General features: G+C 50.8%; 1 protein-coding gene across 2 annotated transcripts; it reads right to left on the bottom strand.

Moving 5' to 3' along the window:
• Positions 1-5,335: 5,335 nt before the first annotated feature.
• On the bottom strand, positions 5,336-13,720 carry TRIM56 (tripartite motif containing 56). Of its 2 annotated transcripts, none has more exons than XM_057695151.1 (3): positions 13,531-13,720; positions 12,622-12,733; positions 5,336-12,511 (listed from the first exon to the last, which is right to left on the bottom strand). In XM_057695151.1, exon 3 carries the CDS (start codon positions 12,508-12,510, stop codon positions 10,243-10,245), a length of 2,268 nt encoding a protein of 755 aa, XP_057551134.1. In that variant the 5' UTR covers position 12,511; positions 12,622-12,733; positions 13,531-13,720; the 3' UTR covers positions 5,336-10,242. The 2 variants fall into 2 exon arrangements, with proteins under 2 accessions (XP_057551134.1, XP_057551135.1); XM_057695152.1 differs by having other exon boundaries at positions 12,622-12,679.
• Between the last annotated feature and the right edge of the window lie 7,190 nt (positions 13,721-20,910).

Genomic DNA, 20,910 nt, shown 5'->3' with positions numbered 1-20,910 from the left:
CCTGTGTCCCTAATACAGCCCCACGTGGGCAGGACTTGGGTCTGACAGCCAGGTACCTTGAAGTTAACATCGCTCTCTGAGAATTCAATTAGGAAGAAACTCAGTTTAGGGGAGGATATTAGCCCTCTGTAGAAATTACCTAGGAGACTGTCTGTCTGTGAATATCCCAAATCCAATTAAGGAGACCTGGGTGAAACCTCAGAGGAGCAGATAAGATTGTGATTGCATTTTAGCAAAGTAACTGCATTGTCTTCTGCCTGTGGGAAAATGCCAAGACGAGGGGAAAGTTCTTCCTCATCATAAAGGGGGATCCAAGGAGACCCAACTTGGTGCTAGGTCTCCAGGCTGTGCAGGACAATTGGTGTCCTGTCCCACAGGCTTCAGTGGCTTAGGACCCAGGACGGGTGTGTCCAGAGGTGGAGAGGATGCCTCGGACTGTCATCCAGCCATTAAGATCATCCAACATCCCGGCCTTGTTCTGATTCGACACTAAAGCCACATTCTGAGGCCCCCAGGAGAGATGTGTCCTGGGGATGTGGTTCTGTTTGTAAACTAACAAGCCAGCATTTGGGGTCCATAAGCTGTTCTTTGTGTGTCCGGTTCAAGTTAATCGGCCCTGAGATTGGTTTGTCTGAGGTGTGCACACGTAGCCGAGAAGCAGGTGCTGGGCTGTGAAGAAGCACCACAATAAAGCTGCCTTGTCTGGGCGACCGGCCACCTTCCCCCTCAGTGTGTCTTCCCTGGACATTTTTGCACTTACTGTTTGCATTGGTTACCTAGAGGCAGGGCCCAAGAAATACCTGCTGCATGGTGGAGTGAGTGATGGGTGCATGGGGTGTTTTGTCTCTAAAAGGATGGAGAGAAGGCCTATGGTCCCATGGGGTGGGTGAGGGGAGGAGTGAATGAGTGGCCATGGACCGAACATCTCCATGTGCCAGGCACTGTCTGAGTGCATTTACATTCTTCATCTTGTTTGCTCGTCCTGGAGTCCCTGTGCTCTCTTACTGCATCCACTTTATAAATGAGGAACGGAGGTTCAGGGAGGTGAAGGAACCTCTGCGGTGGTCGCCTGCTTAGCGGGTGGTGGAGCTGGGATTAAATATGGATCTCCTTGCCATGACTCCCTTTCTTGGAAGGGAGGGAGGAAGAATCCAAGAGGGAAGGCACATAAGGCACGTGTGCTTCTGTGTTAGGAGAGGGGCCTCTGGGCAGAGAGGTGGACGGGGCATGGAGACATTCCTGGGGGGCTCTCCTCCTTGCCTGCGCAAAGCATCTGACCTTGGGGGACAGACTTGGCAACTGTGGTCCTCCGCTAAGGATTAAATGGTAGGATATGCGCTTTAGGGAAATTCCAGTCTTGTTTCTTTAATGAGGTGAAAGTTGGCATGCTGCCGTGCCTGGGAACACCCTGACAGCAAGTCCCCCACGCACCACATGCTTTGCAGAGCATAGAGATACACCTCATCTAAACACCAGCAAAGATGCTCAGCCCTGGTCACACATACAAACCCGTACGTAGGGCGTGATGCTACTTCTCAGCATCTGGACACAGATTCTTGCTGACGCCTCCCCTGATGGACCACTTCCAGCTGATGCTTAGACAACCCAACATCCTTCCCTTCCTCTCCTGCTGCCTCGCCAAGGCCTTGGATGGAGACATATGGCACTGTGTCTCTCCTAGCTTGGATGTGTGTGTCCTCAAATCTCTGCAGCCTTCTCCCTGCTTGCTGGTGTTCTAGGGTCTCTATTCTTTTCTCCAGGGATCACAGAGGAGCAAGTGGCTGGGCAGAGGCCAACGGCAGCCACGCGGGCCTGAGGCCGATTCTCCAGCACTCGCTAGGGATGTGATGCACACGAGGCCTCCCGGAGAGCCACACCGCAGTCTGTCTTTCCTGGGTGATGTTTTTCTTTACATCTTCTTGCCCATCAACTTCCCACATGACCCCCTTCTACCCTCAAGAGATATCTCTGCCCCAAAGTGCAGCTTCTCTTCAACTGGAAAGACTTTTCCCGGTAAGAGAACCATGGGGGCACAAGAGCCAAGAAGGGGACTGGCAGTGCCGGCCTGGAGAGGAGACAGTGTCTGGAGCCCTCGTGTCTTGAGGTGGGCAGGGACCTCCTCAGGTTCTATCTCAGCTCCCAGCAGCAGGAAACCCAGAGAAAAGTGATCTGGGGAGTTCCTCCAGCCCTGGGCTTGGGCCTGGGAGCCCCCCATACAGTCTGTAGGGTGGTGGGGAGGGAGGTGGGGGGGAGCTGCCTGCAGGAACAGCGCAGCCCTGCTCCAGCTCTGCAGGGCCCGGCAGGGAGGGCCAGGCCCAGGCTCCCCCACCCCCTGCTCTGCTCCCAAGTCTCCATGGCTCTCCTGCCAGGAAAAGTCCTTACAGCTGACAAGAAGCTGTCCTTTGGGGCATAGATATCTTTTGGCGGGTGGAATGGGGTCTTGTGGGAAGTTGGTGGGAAGAGAGAGAAAGAAAAAAAGCCTCACCCAGGAAGCACAGACTGGGGCGTGGCTCTTGAGAAGGCCTGTGTGCATCGCCTTGCCAGGGAGTGATGGAGGGTTGGCCCCAGGCTGGCCACGGCTGGCTTTGACCTCTGCCCAGCTCCTCGCCCAGCTCCTCGTGATCCTGTTCATGTTACATAATCTTCTAACCTCACCATCCCCATCTTTAAACCAGGGGTGATAATAATATGTACCTCCTGGACTTTAATACACATACAAGCATAGCGGGTGGAGAGGGACCTGCCTCTGCGTAAATGTTCCATAGATACCATTCATTCATTCGTGCATCCATCCATTCATCCATTCATTCATTATCTACTGTATCCCAGGTTCTTCTGTGGGCACAGGAGGTGTTAGTGCACAAAACAGGCAAAATGGCCCGCGTTGGGGCTTGCATTCTTCCCGGGATAGAAACTGGGGGAGAAGACAAACAGCAAACCATAAGCAGGAGAAATAATTCCATGAAATAGTATGTTAGAAGTTTAAAGTGCTATGGTTCAAAGGAGAAGTTAGCGGAGTGAGATTACTATCTTTTTTGCAGATAGTTGCACTCTTACTCATGTTCCCTTCTAAGGAAAAGGGATAAACCTTCTTGCCTTCCTGCCCTGGCCAAGGAGTTTCCAGTTCCTCCCAGTGTCCTATATGATTTGAGAGATAGGGACAAGTTTTCAGCCCAAATTCACTCATTCGTTCTTTTCACTCACAGGTATTTACAGAACACCTGGCTGTGGAATATTCAGCATGAATCAGAAGTTCTTGTCCTGAAGGGTTTTGCAGGTTAAGGAAAGAGTTGTGTGTGATTAATCGAGGTGAGAAAGTGGTCAGGGCTGTCAGAGAAGGGAGGGAAGCCGGTGCCAGTGGGGAGAAGCGGGTCTGTGCGCACCCGCCTTGCAGGTTGACCTCTGCCCTCGGTGCCGTGGCCCCTTGCTGGATCTGGGGGCTGTTCCATCTCTCCTCGCTCTGGCCCTTTTCTTCTGGTGAGACTGTCCCTAACTTACCGTTCAGGGGAGAGAAAAGAGATGCTACCCTTTCTGGCGGGGAAGAGACATGTTCTGAGTTGGCCCTGGAGCAAATTCAAGACCCCAGAGCCCCTTTCCCCGCACCCCAGTGACGAGGAGGGATGCGGGGATCATCTGTGCAGCTGTGTGCCCAGCCTGGGCCATGGCCCTGCCTCCCCACCCCTACTGTGGGGCCTCTGCTGCCCTTACTTGAAGGTGGCACGATCCTGGCAGGACGGCGAAGGGGCGAGAGGCCTGCGGAGGCTGTGGCTGGGCAACTTGCCGCAGACCCCGTGGCTGTGAGCAAAGGCAGTGCGTAGGCTTGCTGCCTCCAGGGCTGCTCCTTCTCCAAGACAAAGGAGGAGAGACCCAGGTTTGAGGGAGGAGGCTGGGCCGCATGGCGGGGGACCGAGGCCACGTGTGTCTGACTACAGGAGCAGATGCTCCACCGTGGGGTTTGCAGCTAGAACAGGCCGTTCTCCCCACAGTCACCGCTCACGTGGACCCGCAGGCTCTCCCGCGCCCGGCCCCTCAGCTGCTGAGTCACACTCCCCAGGGTTCACGGAGGCGCCGGTCCAAAGCCAGGCTGAGTCATTAGAGGATGAATTGCGGAATTCTTATTCAGGCTGTCACCGCAGCAGTGGTGGGCCCTCACCCCCACCCCCTGCTTCCCCACCGAGCCACTTCAGACATTCTCTTGTCACTTGTCATTCCTGCTCCATCTGGGGGGGAGGGTGCTCTGACAATGAGCACAAGACAGTGGTGGGGTGCGTGGGATGTCGCCGAGCTTCCCTTCCTGTGTCTAGATTCTGGACCTGTTTAGGGATGGGTCCTGGCCTGTTAGCTCAGGGAAGAACATCAGATCTCATTTTGCTCAGCTTGAGGAAACAGACACAGGCTCAGGATTCAGGTCGGAAGGGCAGCTTTTGGTGTCAGAAACGAAGTCTACTTCTAATGAGCAAACGTCGAAGGTCTAGGTTTCCATATCTGTAAAATAACATTGATGGTACCTATTTCCATCCCAGCAGTCAAAGGATGTGAAGCACAGATAGGCCGCACTCAGTAACTGTTGCTTGATTCCTGTATTTGATGGGAAAGCCAGAGGCTGAGTGAATTAGAAATAAGGACCTGAGATCCTTCTTCTTCCTGCTCAGGACTCAGAGGAGAGGGTCAGGAGCTCCCAGAGGGGCTCTGGAGAGCAGGTCAGAGGGGGTGGGTTTGGCCAGTAGGTAGATTTTCCTAGAGCCGGGGTGCCTCCCAGCCCTGCAGGGGCCACTGTGGGATCACAAATGCAGCACGTCAGGTGGCACCCACAAACCAGAAAGCAAGCAGAGACCAGTCATGGGCACAGCCCCCTGACCTGGGCCCCTCACCCACCTCCTTCATACACACCTCCACGGAGTCCTGCTGGGCCAGATCACCTGCTGACTCCCTCCCACCATATATGACCCTGGAACTGCACATCTCTGCCCGGGGGGCCCCTATGTCCTATAGGCAGGAGTGGCCCGGACGAGGGCTGGGACCACAGATGATGGCTGTGCCAGTCACCCTGCTCCTGAAATAATGTCTCCAAGGACTCTGTGTAGCATCTTTGGAGCTACAGAAGGGAATGGTCATGATATCTGATTCCCTTCACTATCTGGGCGTTTGTTTTTCTATTTGTTTGTTTTTGGTTGTGCCACACAGCATGCGGGATCTTAGTTCCCCGACCGGGGATCGAACCCACACCCTCTGCAATGGAAGTGCAGAGTCTTAACCACTGGACTGCCAGGGACGTCCACTACCTGGGTGTTGATCGTTCCACATACCCATGAACCATCTGAAAGAAGGGTTCACATTTTTCAAAAGAATTTATTAAGAAAGAAAATAAAGATATAAAGTACACGATCAAAGGAATGAGAGTTTGTAACACAGATTCTTCAGCCTGGTGGCAACGAAGAAAAAGCTGCTGAGCTGACAACACGGGTGCAGAGGCCCCAATTTCATTTTCAATCCCATTTCTCTCGGCTGCTAATCCAACCAGTTTAAACTTCCTCCAAAGACAAGTCAGATTGCCTTCTAAAACCTCCCCAAACTACTTCCTAATTGCCTCTTTACACACAGGCCCTTCTCCGCCTGATCCCAAAGATTCCTCACCCAGGCTTCCAGTGAGGTCAGCCAGACCCTGCTGAGCCTTCTCCATGCCTCCAACCACTCTGTGTTCCCTAGACCTATTTTTGTTCCCATCTGGATTCATTTAACTAAACTACATTCGTGAACCAGTTGGGGAGCCTGGCGCTGCCACCTTTGGTCAAGTTACTTATTTTCCTAAGCCTGCATCTGCATCTGAGCTTTCTCCTGTTGGGAACGTCTTCTTGAGCCCTCTCTCTGGCAGCTCCCTGCCCCAGCTAGTCCAAGGCTACTTTCTCCCCCAAACAGAACTCTGCATCCCTGCCCAGTCTCCCAGTTAACTTATGGAATAGCTCTAGTTCTCAGCTGACCTGCCCAGGAGAAATGGTCAAATACCTTGATCTCGGCACCCACTTACCACGTCTTGCCCAGCTTAGGTCACCAACCTCATCAATTTCCTCGGAAGACTTCTGACTTCTCTCTTGGACGTCTGCCCCTCTGGAATATTATCTCTGTAGATTATTCTATGACATGGCTTTATAGATACAGTAATAATAAGACTACAACAAAAGAAGTGTTATCCCCTCCCAAGTTATATTTTCTCTAAATTACCAAAAAATTGGGCCACTCCTGTCATTCTGAATTTCTGCTAAATGTCTATGTTTATCAGGCCTTCATTAGCACATCTGATTCTCAGCTGGCTTTTAGGAGTAGCACTGAATCTTAGCAAGCTGGCCATTGGTCCCTTCTGCTCCTACGGTCACTGCTGTGTCTTGGCAAATGGCTTTGCCAAATAACTGCTGGAAAGCAAAACAGAACAGTCTCCTCCAAAGGAGAAGCAGGTAACAACTCTACCCAGACATTCTTGAGCTTTCCCCTCGTAATACATGCACACAACATCCACATTCAAGCTTACCCTGAGGGAAGAGTATTAAGTCAGTACTAAAGTCGGTTAAAATTTTCCCTAACCGAGACCTCAGATTTGAGCTTTATGGGGTACAAAATCCTTCTCTATGTCTCTTAGCCAGTCCTCACAACAACCCTGTGAGGTGGGCATGGTGGATTTTATTATCGCTATTTTACTGATGTAGAAACTGAGGTTCAGAGAGGTTAGGGAACTAGACCAACATCACACAGCTATTTAGTTGGAAGAGCCAGCATTCAACCCAGCTCTCCATTGCCTCAGTCACCTTTCTTTTTTAAGCACCAAGAATATGAACAAGGTCCTCTACTCCCTTTCTCTCTACCTGAACAGCATTCTCCTTTCCTACAGCATCTGGAAAGTTCCAAACAGGACAAGGAATGATTGATCAAGTTAATCGTCATAGTCCAATGCAGGGTGGGGAGGCTGTATCTTTCACGATGTTCCTGATTTCTTAACATCTGTAGTTGAACCAAGAACTCTTTCTCTCCGCTCTGAGTGGTGCTTTCTGTGCTGGGATTGGTTAGGACTCTCGGGTCACAGTTGGGGCGCTGGGGATTTTACCTCCAAATTTCGCTCAATGCTAGCCTTCCTGTCTGTTTCACCTTTTGCCAGTGTTCTGTGCCTTCCCACCCCTACCCTTTCACAAGGAATATTCAGTACTTCTCTCCACGGTTCAGTGCCCTGCTTCCCAGGATTCTTACAGCGTCCTGGAAAGCTCTGGGGCTCCTTCATCTGTAGAGCATCTGTGGGGCTCTCTTCCTGCATCCAGGAGATACTTCCCTTCTCAAGTTCTCTACTTCTGCCTCCTGGGTGAGCCACTTGGCTGGAGCTATTCCACCAGCCAGGCCCTCTGCACGTGGTTCCCACGCAGCTCAGCGAAACTGTTGTTCCAACCTGAAAGTATCCCCTAGAGGTCAGGACCTCCCCCAGGACACATAAGCAGGACACCGCAGTTTCACCTCTTTTGTGACTCAGAGCTGAGCCACCCTCCTGGAGGCTTAAGACAGGCTGTGTCCACAGTGCCCCCTACTGGAGGTTTCCCACAAGCCAAAGTTTTGGACACCTTGGTTGGTCCCATCGGTTTTTTTAGACATCAATTCACTCCACAGGCGTTTATTGAGCACCTACTGTGCTGGCTCTGTAGAGAGAGCCACAAAGAAGACAGACACAGCACCCCACTCATGCAACTCATCCTGTATCAGCTGGTTCCGCAGAACCATCACTTGGTTTCCAGTTGGTCTGAATTAGTTGGTGAACTCAATAAGAACTTCCCCTGCCTTTGGACACTCTACAATGACCAATCACCCACGAGAACCACCTGACCTCTGCAAACCTTCCCAGGGCAGATTCCTTGGTCAGTCACCAGACGGGCCACTGTTCTGACGGCCCTTCCTCCCTGCTGGGTCCTAACCAGCTAGGATTCTTCTCCTGACTTGTGCCCCCTACATCCCCGATAGAACAGTCTCTTTTATTCTGATACATTCATTCACAAATCCAGTAGTTATTCTTGAGTGTATTTTTCTGAAGTTAATAGTCAAGCATATGTTATTTAATGGATAATAATAACTGAAGTAGAAATGTGCGTATATGAATAACAGCATGAAATAACTCAGAACCCAATCTCCCCAGTCACTGACTATTTACACATTTTGAACCTATTTCCACTCGGTAACTATTCAGACATGCTTTTAACCTTGTTGCTATCATTATGTGATCAGAAATCCAAAATCTTTTTTTTTTGGCTTATGATTGCATCATATAACATCACATTCTTCTACATAGTTCTCATAGCTGTCATACATGAAGGCAGTAGCTCATTGCCCTGATAGACCACAATCTACTTGGCTAGATTCTGGTCTAGCCAGAGTTGGCTAGCTGAGCTGAGCTGTTTCCTGTCAGTGGCTATAATATATAGGGTGGCCACAAATATCTATGCGCAAATACTTTTTTTTCTTTTGAATTCTTTTCCCAGAATGTATTCCCCAAAGTGAGATAACTTTGTCTTATAATCACTTCTTTGACTCTTGTCAAGTACCGCTAAACTGTGCGCCAGGAAGCACCATTTAGAGTGCCAGGAGTCTATTTCACCACGGCATATTTTTTAAAATGTATTTTTGACAAATGCAAGTGGTTGATTCTATTTTTCATTTTATGTCTTCTGGCCTGGGTGCATTCCTCTTGGGTACATGAGTTATTTGATCTTTCGGCCAAGTAGATCCCTTTAGTCACTGCATATACTGGAGACTCAGCTCTCAGGTCAATGTTTCGTAATTTCCTCACCTTATTGATTCTCCCTTCATCTTCATTATTCTTTGCTGTGCATACATTCAAAATTTTATATAATTGAATTTGTCCACTAGATATTGATGATTTCCCCCTTCACTTCATTAAACAATCAATGACCTCCCTGGGAAAAGATTTTCTTTTCCCTACACCTAATGTCCTGTACTTTCCATCTGGACGTGTCCAAAATCTCTCTGGTTCCCATGAACACTCATTGTCCATGATCCTTACATAAGATTCCCTTTGGTCATCTCTCAACAGCCCCTGGCTAACATGCCCACCTCAGTTCCACCGCTGCCACAGCCCGTGCAAAGGGCCGATGGTCATGGCTCCCCTCTAACAGGCTCCCTCCATGCGGTTTTCACTCCTCCGCCCATCCCAGCCCCACAACCGACTTCTCAGGTCTTCCAACTGGTTTGGCCCCTGAGTCTCACACCTGGCCTCTAGGCATAGGTGTTTTCCCCACCCATAATGGCAATATGGACAAATGCCTTCAACGCCTTAGTTCAGCCTAAATTTCTCAAAAGGAATTGTGCCGGAAACCTAACGGGGGACTGAAAATAAACTCCAGGAAGGATAAGGACATCAAAACCGAAGAGATTTTATATCCTACATAGGATGTAGGATATAAAATCTGGCCTCAGGCTGGCTTGGAGGTGAGGGGTGGGGGATCTTCGGGGGTAAGACCCAGGGTCTCCCCTTCTCTCACACTCAGAACCCTGTGTTTTAGACTCCAACCCTAGTAGCACATTCCCTTCACGGACTTTAAGGTAAACACCACTGGCCTCGGCTGGTGTCTATTCTTGGTCTCCCATGAAGCCCACCCTGTACTTCCCTGGGGGGCGCCATTATCAGAGGAGCCTCAACTTCCCGGCTGGCTGCGGCTAGGGGAGGATGCCATTTATGCCGGGTTCAATATCCCAGACCTCTTCTGACCCGGCGGGTCCCGTTCCAGCAGGAAGGGAGCAGGTTCTTAGCTCTCTTCCAGAAAGTACATACCTGACATACCCTGAGCCCTCCTTGGCTCGAAGGACTATTTCTACCCACTTCTCCAAGACTATCCCTGGGCTACGCCATCAGGAATGGTTTTGAAGAACTCAGATTAGGACTAGCTTATACATCTTGGAAACCTAGACTCTACGGCAGCGGCAGCGGCTGTCACCACCCCCCCCAAAAGCGAGAGGCATGAAGGCCCAGCGCCCCTCCTACCTCTCTGCCTCTGCTTCTGAGGGCTATGGTCATGCCACCGTCCTTGGTCCCTATTCCTGTGCACCTGAAGAGGGGGTGGGCACTTCACATTGAAAAACTGCTACCCCTGCCCTCAGCGAAAATGCCCTCAGCCACCACATCCCACAGGCAGCCCTACCTCCCTTCTCCCTGACCCATTTCCCCTCCCCCACCCCGAGTCCCACCCCAGTCCCAGCCTTTTAACTGTCAGGAGGGCGGACTCGAAAGACATGGATGGTGCCATTACTGAGGGACACGACCAGGTACCTGCCGTCCACCATGGTGGTCACCCGGGGCTTTTCCAGGCCATGATAGGCCGTCAGGAAGTCGCCGAGCAACGACCCCTTCGGATCGAGGATCACCACCTTGTTGACCTCCCGAAGGGTCAGAAAGATGTAGCCCTTCTTATCCACGGACACGGACCCAGGCTGGCAGCCGTGCAGGCCTGGCCCCCGGTACTCCCCAATCACCTGACCCAGCCCGTCACAGACCACCAAGCTATTCTGCTGCCAATCTGACCCCACGAAATTGCCCTGGAGGCTGGTGGTCAGGAATACCAGAGCCCGCATGCCCCGGTTGGCCTTGCCCCCAGGGATAAACCGGGTGGCCAGGCTGCCTTCCATGTTGTACACCTCCACGTGGCCCGACACGCTGACTGCCACCCGGTCCCCACTTGGCATGGCAGCCACGGCGTGGCTGGCTTGGCAGAGGCTCAGTGCTCGGCGCCACTGCACCTCGCCGTTGGGGCTGATGAGATACAGCCGTGCACCTGCCGAGAAGGCCACGGCGTCCTGCAGGGCGGCCACGCTGCATGGGGAGCAGCCCTCGGGGACGGGCACTGCGCCCTTGTAGTCACCATTGAGGGAGAAGCGCTTCAGGGCCCGGTTCTGCTCGTCTGCCACCAGGATCTCCCGGGAGCCAAAGGGACAGAGCCCAGTGATCCGGGGAGACCGCTTGTCCCCAGGCATCCGCGTGGGAAAGCTGCAGAAAAAGATGGGCCTGGGCAGGAGGCCGGAGCCCTCCAGGTTTGGCCCGGGTGCTGGGCTGGGCTCCCGGGAAATAGACCTGAGCCTGCCTTTGAATTTCCTCTTCTTGTTGGATCTGCCACCCCTCGGGGACTGGGCTCCTCTGTCTTCTTGGGGTGTCTGGGCTCTGCCCTCTTTCAGGGTCTTGGCTCCATCTTCTTGGGGAGTCTCGGCTCTCTCTGCCTTTAGGGTCTGGGCTCCGTCTTCTTGGGGTGTCTGCGTTCTGTCCTGCTTTGGGGTCTGGGCTCCATCCCTGCTCTGGGGCTGGGTTTCATCCCCTCCCTGGCTTCTGGCTCCATCTTTCCTGCTGTCCTTCTGGGGCTGTTGCTCCTCAAAGGAGAGCCTTAGCAGGTGGCAGTTCTTGTCCAGGAGTCCAGGATGGAGCTCCAGCTGGGGCAGCAGGCAGGGGGCTGACCCAGGCATCCACGGACAGCCCTGGAGCTGCTGAAGCCTCTGGGCAATCGCCCCCTCCAGCGAGAGTATCTCGGCCTCGCGACCCAGGCTGAGCACCCGACGGGCGAAGGTGGCTGCCTCCCTGGCCACCTGCTCCCGGCTCTCCAGCTCCCCCAGCCTCTCCCGAGCGGCCTCCTCGGCAGCCTCCACGTGGGCCCGCAGCTGCCCCAGCACCTCCTGCTTCTGGGCCAGGAGGGCCCGGAGGACCCCCTCAGCCGCCTCCTCCACCTGCGTGCCCACCTTGGCCGCCTGCTCCCGCAGCCGGGCCAAGGCTTCCTTTTCCGCCGTCCGGGTGGCCTCCAGCTCGGCCAGGTTGTCGTCCACGCCGGCCAGCAGCTCCTCCAGGCCTGGCCTCCGGGCACGCACAGCCTCGGCCAGGGGCAAGCAGGGGTGGTCCAGGTGGGGGTCCAGGCGACACTCTCGGCACAGCAGCTGGGAGCAGGGCTGGCACAGGAAGCGCAGGGCCTCCCCCGCGTGCTGGGGACACTGGGCCGCCTGGCGCTCCCGGGCCTCCTCATCATACCACCCCGCCCTGTAGCCCACCAGGTCCACCACTCGGTGGCTGTGGGTCTGCCGGGTGCAGCGGTGCCCGTCGGCACAGGCCTGGCACAAGTCGTCGGCGCAGTCCAGGCACCGGGCTGTGGCTGGGCCCCCGGCGCTGGCGCCCCCCATCAGGGGACACAGGGCGCAGGCCGGCTTCCCTGCGCGCAGGTCTCCACCAGCCCGGGCCTTCACCAAATCCAGGAGCCCGTTGACAAAGAAGTTGGTCTTGAAGGCAGCCACGCCCGCGGGTGGCACGGGCACGGACTCCCGGCACTCAGGGCATCGGAGGTGGCCGCCCTCGGCCAGCTGGGCCAGGCAGTCCTGGCAGTAGGTGTGCAGGCAGGGCAACGTTTTGGGTGCCCGCAGCTGCTCCAGGCAGATTTTACAGGCCAGGAATTCACTGCTCAGGGCCTCCAGCAGGGAGGGCGAGGAACCCTGGGAAACCATCCTGCAAGCGAGGGGTCGGGGGTCAGAGGACAGCGGGCACCTCCACGATGGCCCCTGCCTGCCCTCCCGCCTCTCCCCCATCCTCAAGCCCCACCAGGTCTAGGGTCTCACCTGAATGGCTGGGAATTCTCTTCTGGTCTCTTGAGTTAGAAAGCCGCCTCCCTCCTCCCTGGAGACATTCAGCAAATGCGAAAAAGTAAAGGCAGCTTTCGTGTATCAGGCCCTGCAAGATAGGACGAGACCAAGACGCCAGGCCTTAGAGAGCTGATGGTGTAATGATCAGTGCCCCCCGTCGACAGGCCTTGCGGCACATGGGGTGCGAGTCCGGTGTGAACAGATCCTGGGGGTCCTGCTGGGGGTGGGATGCCAGGTGGGGGGTGGGCAGAGAGGACAGCCAAGGGTCCAGGTGCGCAGAGTCGCCCTGACTCCTGGCAGGTGGGGGAGTAGAAGGGGCCCCAATTCCTGGGACCCCAATTCCCACAGCCAAGTACGGTTGCCTCCTCGACCCTGGCGGCAGCAGCACAGATTGTGGGGGCCCCTCTTCCTGCCTCTACTGTCCTGCAGCGAAGAGGCAGAAGGACGCCTGTGGGGAAGGGGCTGCCTTGCTCTTTCCTTCCGGCTCCTCAAACTCAGGATTACAGTAGCCTTTGCCTTCTCCCCTAGAGCCCTTTTCTTTCAGCTTTTCCTGCTGCAAGAGGCCTCCTGCCCTCCTAGGAGCCTCTCTGGAGGGTCGAAGTCATGGGGGGGTCATCTGTGAATGCCCCCAGCCCCCGGCACGGTGGCCGTGAAATACTTGATAAAGAAACTTGGGGATTCCCTCCAAACTTCCAGAAAGCAGGGTCTGGAAGGAGAGCTCAGAGAGTGGGAGGGGGTCTCTGGCCCTGAGGGGGAGGCCTCCCCTCTCCTCCCGCCTTCTGGGCCCCTCTCCCCCCTCCCTTCCCCTTCCTCCCACTCTCTCCCTTCCCCCACCCCCTCCGGTTTAGCTCTCCCTTCGGCCGCCCTCCAAGCCCCCCTCCTTACCTAGCCGGGGCTCCAGGACCCAGAGTGGGGTCCCCCCCAAGGCCTTGACGCTGCTGTTGCTGGGCTTCTGAAAGAGAAGCAAAACTGAAACTAACTGCACTTCTGCAACTTCCGTCCCAGGCCCGGGACACCGACTTGCACAGCCCCAGGCCCCGCCTTCTTCCCCGCTCAGCCTGAAGCTCTTCCTCAGGGGCCTCCCCCACCAGCGGGGCACAGCGCCCGCCCGCAGGCCCCAGGGCCAGGGCAGCTTTCGAGACTGGAGTCGCCGAGGTCGGCCTGTCCGTTTGAGCCGCAGGATTCGCGCAGCCTGCGAAGTGTGTCTGTCGCAAAGGCAGGGCAGATGCCTGAAGATGCGTCCTCTGAGGGAAGAAATGAGAGCTCATGGGCGGTTCGGAGACGCAGGATAACTAGAGCCCCGTCCACAGACCAGGGTTCCAAGGCTGCCGCATATCTGAAAATCCAGTCCTAGCTGAGGCCCTTCGGACTGTAACTCTCTGCTGAGATACGGGTGGGGCTGTGGGAACCAGATAAGGGGCCTCGAACTGAGGAGTCAGCAAAGGCTTCCTGGAGGAGGAGTCAGAAGAGTGCAATGGAGCGGGGGAGGTGTTGGGGATCCCCCGAGAAGAACACAGGGAAGGGCCTTCCAGGAATTGGGAACAGCAAGTCTGTGGGCTCAGAGGAATGACTTAGGAAGGAAATACCATGGCTCTTCTGGGGGTGCCAGGTAATGCAGGGTGGTTTGTGGGAAAGGGACGTGTGAGTGGTAGCAGATGGGGCTGCAGAGGGAGGCAGCGGCCAGATCACAGTGGGCCTGTGTTCCACATGGAGTCTGAGTTTTATCCAAAAAGCCAAAAGAAACCATTGAAGGATATTTCCCCCAACATCTTCTGAAAATTTTGAAGCACGAAGGACTTGAACACATTGCAATGAACGCTCCTATACCTACCCCTTAGATTCTACAGTTAACAGTTTGCCATAGTTGATTCAACACACAGCTCCCCATATATGCACCCCTTTATCCACAGTGACGGGATTTCAGGAGGAAACAGAACCAGTGAGACCTCAGTGTGGCAACAACCAAGAGAATAGAGGGGAAACTGACCACGGGGTCCAGGTGAAAAGCGGAGGGGTCTGAACTGACACAGCGCCACGAGGGACAGAGGAGGGGGGAGGATGAAAGCCCCCTGTGTGAGCAGCTGCTGCAGGCGAAAGAAGCCGTGGGTCTTGTGATTGTCCCTGGGGAGGGAGGTGCCGGAAGGAGGGTAGGAAGTCCTTCAGGTTTTGCAGGTCTGGAAGTCAGGACGGAGGGCTCCGCTGGGTGATAAGCTGGGCTTATGACTTTTCCAGTGTATCTATGGTTTTGATGAAGTCACCCAACAGTGTCCAAAGTGAGAAGAGCAGGGCCGAGATGGCATTAAGGGGAACACAGACATATGAGGGCCAGTGGGGGAGGGGCTGAGACGAGAAGGAGGCTGAGAGGTACTTCCAGAGAGGTAGGTGGAAATCCAAGCGATAGAAGATCCCAGGAGCCAGGGCTGGAGAATGCTGCACTTCCAGAAGGAGGAGGTGGTCTTCGCAGTCGAATGCTACAGACCCAACAGTCAGCCAAGATGAGCAAGGAAAAACGTATCAGCATGTGTGTGTCCCCAAGTGTGTGCACACACCTGCATACACGTACAGGCTGCGTGTGTGCTTGTCTGTGCACACCCAAGGACGATTTTCCGGATGCCTACTGCATCCAGACAGCATGCCATGTGCTGTGCAACTAGATAGGTTCCCCACGCACGGGCAGTTTCTAATCACATAGGACAGGTGAGATCTGTACATGTTATCATATGAGACAGACAAGCGTCATATCGAGATGTGAAAATAATCATCACAATGGCTTCCTCTTATTGGGCATTTACCCTGAGGTTGGCATGGGGTGCTGTAAACATAATCTGACTTAATTCTCACAGTAACCTTGCAAGATAGATACCATTCTGGCCCTCATTTTACAGATGAGGAAACTAAGTTACAGAGAGAATAAGTAAATCACCCAAGGTCACATAAAGTGCTACGGCAACACAGAAGGCAAGCTTGATTTCTCCCGGAATGGTGGTGGTGGTGGTGCTGGTGTGGGAATCAGGAAGCCTTCATGAAAAAGGCAGCATTACAATGGCTGTCCTACCCCACCTCCCCAAACAATGAGCAACTGCTTAAAGTGCCTACAGTGTGCGGCACTTTAAGATGGTTTCTCCTTCCTGAGAACAGGTTTCCAAGGTAAGGGATAACTCAGCTATAACAAAGTAGTAAGTGTTACCGTGGAGACCCCGGGAAGAGGAGGAGTTCCTGCAAGATGCTGGGTGTTCCTCAAGATGCCTCTCCTGCTGGATGTTCCGATAGGACTGGAGTGCGGGTGGGTGGAGGGAAGTGGCAGGAGATGGGAGCAGGTAGGCAGAACAAGCTCCAATATTTCCTGTTGAGAATCCTATGAGGCCTTAGGTAGCAGGGAGCCATTATAAAACTTTTATTAGGCAAGTTTGGACTTTGTTCTGCAGGTACTTGGGGGTGGGGGCAAGCAAAGGTTTTTCATCTTAATTTATTCAAATAAGCATAATTTAAAATAAAATTTAAAACACATATCGTCATTGTAACAAAATAACTAGCTTTTTTTCCCTATGTGTATTTCCTTTGGTCTCTGTCCATTTGAGCATATTTTACACAACTCTGTATACATATTTGACATAATTGTATTTATAGTGTACATATACTTTTTGTCTACTTGTTGATCTCAACACATGTGCCTTTCAGGACTGGGAAATTCTCCTAAAATATTTTGTTGATTCTCTCCCCTCTGTTTTCTGTTTCCCCATCTGGAACTCCCATCATTCAGATGTTGTATCTCCCAGCTGGTCCTCTAATTTTATCTTTTCTCTTATTTTCCATTTCTTTCTCTTTTGTACTACTTTCTGAGAGATATCTCCAACTTAAACTTTCTTTCTTTTTTTCTTTTTATTTTTTTGGCCGCACTGCGTGGCGTGCAGGATCTTAGTTCTCCAAGCAGGGATCGAACGGCCCCCTGCAGTGGAAGCGCAGCATCCTAACCACTGGACCGCCAGGGAAGTCCCCAAACTTTCAATCCTTTGTGCTTTTTCAAATCTGCTGGCACAAAGTTAATTCATGAGTTCCTTTTTTTTTTTTTTTTAATTTATTTTTGGCTGCATTGGGTCTTCGTTGCTGTACACGGGCTTTCTCTAGTGAGTTCCTTTTTTTTTTGCACCGTACTTTTACTACATGGGACCAGTATCTTTGTACCTCTGTGAGGATGTAAATGATAGTGTTGGTCGTGGTGGTGATGGTGGTGGCGGTGGTGGTGATGGTGTGTGTATGTGTGTTTTCTTCAACTTGCACAGTATCTGTTACCTCCAAGTTATGGTTTCCTTCCTCCCTCCTTCCCTCCCTTTCTCCCTCTTTAGGTGACTGTAGTATTTATTGTTTTATATTTTATTTTGTTTATTTTTTAAATTGTTCTATATTTTAAAATTAGCTTTCTGAGGTTTAATTTACATACAATGAAAATCACCAATTTTTTTTCTTTTTTAAGCTCTTTATTGGAATATAATTGCTTTACACTTTTGTACCAGCTTATGAGGTACACCAAAGTGAATCAGCTGTATTTATACACATATCCACATATCCCATCCCTCTTGTGACTCCCCTCCACCCTCCCCGTCCCGGCCCTCTAAGGCATCACCCATCATTGAGTTGATCTCCCTTTGTTATACAGCAACTTCCCACTAGCTATCTGTTTTACAGTTGGTAGTGTATATATGTCTATGCTACTCTGTCACTTCGTCCCAGCTTCCCCTTCGCCCCCCGCCCCCCAACCCCGTGTCCTGCAGTCCATTCTCTGCATCTGCATCCTTATTCTTGCCCTGTCACTGGGTTCATTATTACCAGAAAATCACCAATTTAAGTGTAGAGCTCAATGAGTTTTGACAAGGTATATAGTCAAGTAATTACCAACTCAATCATCCTATACAGTAGTACAATATAAAAATAAGGAAATTGACATTGGCACGATACTGTTAACTCGACTACAGACCTTATTCAGATTTCACCAGTTTTTGTATGCACTCAAGTGTGTGTGCATATGCGTGCATGTGTGTTGTGTATAGTCCTATGCAATTTTATCACAGGTATGACCACCATGTGACCACCACCATAATCAAGATACAGAACTGTCCCATCAAAACAAAGAAACTCTGTTCCTACTTTATTGCCTTATCTTGTGCTAAAATATTTTTACTGTATTATTTTGATTCCACTGTTTCTATGTTTTTAAACTCATTTCTTAGTGATTGCTCTAGGGACTATAATATGCATCTTTAACTTATGAGAAACTCTTTCAGGTTAATGTTGACTTAAATCCAATAAAATATAGCAACTTAGCTCTATTTCCTGTCCTTCTTTATTCTATTTTTGTCAAATCTATTACATCTACATATATTAAAAACCCAACAATACAGCCTTATAAAAATTGTTTAAACTATTTCATTTTTAAAAGACATTCAGGGAAGGAAAGATATAGATCAGTGTTTTGTATTTACCCACAAGTTTACCATTTCCCATATTCTTCCTTCCTGCCCCTTAAACCTACCATCTGAGGTCCTTCCTCTTCAATCTGAAGGACTTCCTTCTGTGAAATAGATTGGCTAGCAACTATCTCTGTTTGTATTTATCTGGGAATATCTTTATTTTTACTTTAATTTTTGAAAAATTTTAAATAAGAAATTTATTTAAACAACGTGTTTGACTCAAAAAGAAAACCACCTTTCCTTAAAAGTAATGCATCACTACTTAAACACACATTACTATACACGTAACAGCTACGTACTAAAAAAAAGTCACAAAATTGCCCTTGATTTTATAATGACAAATGAAAAACATTGACATTCTCCAAGCAAGATATGCAGGATTTTTTATTATTGTTTTTTGTTAAATACCAAGAGCTAATAGCTTTTTGGGATATGAAGATGGGTGTTAAATGAGCATGTTCCTAACAGAGAAAGGAGGTATTTTCACAGAAACAATATTTTCCCGACTTCACCTCCATTTGATGTTGATAAAAATATATCATTTTAAAATATCTCACTTTTTTTTAGTTAAAAAAAGTGAAAAGCTTGTGCACACGTCCCAGTCACTTCACATATTGATACAATAAAGGAATGGGGAGGGAACAATGAAAGAACAGAAAAAATTATTCAGGATGTTAGGGGGCAAAATGGTAGTTTTCCAACTGAGAACATGTTGATGGCTTATAGAAACAGAATTCGGGACCAAAGTGGCAGGTTCTCTTTGCAGTGGGTACTTCCTGTCCACTCCAGGAATACGTCAATGATATCTTTGCCCTCCAGTTTCAACTGTGCAGGTGTGTCTATTTCATTGGTTTGACTGCCCATCAGATCAGAATCTGATCTGCCTCATCAACACATCTTGTCATTCAGAATAAATTCACTGGTTTCCTAAGTGATATGTGCCTTGGTTTTCAATTGCCTTCACATTAACACCACCATTGTTCTCGATCTGAACCAAGTTTATGATGGAAAAGCAAGTAGTAATGACGTCTTCTCAGTTTCAGCTTTTACAAAAGAGATATCAGACCCCTCACAAATGGGCCCACAAGCAGTGCCAGCCCTTCTGATGAATTTTTCTTCCCAGTTGTTGTACTTTTCAACCACCGAATTTCCATTTGGTTCTCTCTCTCTCTTCCTGTCTTTCAATCTACTGAGATTTGGAAGGCTATGGTCCACAGATTTCCCTTTCATTCTTTGCAAATATTCATAACAACTGCTTTGAAGTATCCATCTGCTGCATGCAACCTCTGGGCCGGCTCAGAACCAGCTTCTGTTGACGACTTTTCTCCCCTCGGCATGGGTCACACTTTCCTGCTTCTCTGTGAATCTTGGAGTATTTGGTGCTGATGCTGCTACTGATGCTGCTGCTTAGCAACTAGACTCGCCTTAAGCTGTGGATTTTGTTTCTCTGTGGTGTGAGGTCAGTGGTATCTCCACTTGGTTTTTCTGTTCTGATTTTTTAGTCTGATTTTGGGGATCTCCCCATGTCTGCTTAGCTTAGTTGTTTGTCAATCAATGATTTGGGCAGAGGTTGTGCCCAAATACCTAGAGCCCTTAAGGCTCCCACCCTCTGCCAAGTGTCCTCTGTGTGACCTGTGTGTGCGCTGGGGGACACATTTGGGGTTCAGCTATACTCACATCTTCCCTGGCTTTTACCTTCTGCCTTCTGCTGGGTTCCCTCAGTTTTCCAGAGGAAACCGACACGCAGGTCTCGCAGGATATTTAGCAATATTTACATCCCAGGTAAGTATCATTAAAAAGAACCATTACATTCTGGAAGTATTTGTGCTGCAAAATAGTTTAAAATGAAATTATTGGATAATAGTCACTTAAAAGTAAAAGTATAGAGCCAGACCCAGCCCGGGGCCCTGGCATTTGTGCTCCTGCCATCCTGCGGAGCCTACAACGTGGGCTGATGTCTGCTTTAGGTCTGTGTGTATCCTAAACCCATCAGGCTGGAGGTGGCCACTTTCACTGAGGAGCATGACTAATGCTTATCTCCTGCTTCAAAGGAATCATACCTCCAAGCTGTCCAGGCAAGTCTGGTTGCAGTTTCGAAGTTCCTGCTCACCTTCTGTGTGTAAAGCTGCCAACTCAGTCCTGATTTTTTGTTGGTGTTGAGTCTGTGATTCAGTCAGTCTAATAGCAACCAAAGTTGCTCTGAGCCACTCAAAATCCATCTGGTCACTGGCCAGCCAGCCCTCGTAGCCCAGCACCAAAGACCCCAGGATCGGATGCCCAGTGACAGCAAAACCTGCCTTGCAACCCAGCTTGATAGGTTCTTTTTACCTTTTACATTCCTCGACTTCAATGACATTTTTCTAATCTATTTTTTAAGGTTCTCCTCTTCCCCCCATCTGCCCGCCTCACAGTGGTAAGGAAGACCACTCCTTGATATTCAGAACCTTATAAAGTGTTGGAAATGTCTCTGAGATAGAACTTCACTTCCACTTATAGGCACTGCAGGTGACATGTGTGAAGGGACTTTCTTGGCCTTGATCCTGGACTCAGGAGAAAAGAGCAAATAATAGAGGCTTTAAAAGGTCCAAGCCAAGATTCCTTTAGAACATTTCCACATAAAAGGTAAGTTTCTCACCCTGCTTTGTGCAATACTGCATGCTTGAGGAGGTTCACACGTGTAAATGTACACCTCTTGCTGCACCTATGTAAATAATCAGGCCGAAATTTAAGGAGGCCTCTCTGACAATTCAAACTGTAGATCAATCCTTTCTCAAAACTTGCTCCTTTCTTGTCTGCTCCA

The sequence above is a fragment of the Hippopotamus amphibius genome, chromosome 9 (genome assembly GCF_030028045.1).
Source record: "Hippopotamus amphibius kiboko isolate mHipAmp2 chromosome 9, mHipAmp2.hap2, whole genome shotgun sequence".
Classification (NCBI taxonomy): domain Eukaryota; kingdom Metazoa; phylum Chordata; class Mammalia; order Artiodactyla; family Hippopotamidae; genus Hippopotamus; species Hippopotamus amphibius.
The sequence above is the reverse complement of the archived record's forward strand: the minus strand, read 5'-3'. Positions and strand labels throughout refer to the sequence as shown.

Coding starts and splice junctions, on each gene's coding strand:
- TRIM56 (XM_057695151.1), bottom strand. CDS start 12,510: ATGGTTTCCCAGGGTTCCTCGCCCTCCCTGCTGGAGGCCCTGAGCAGT.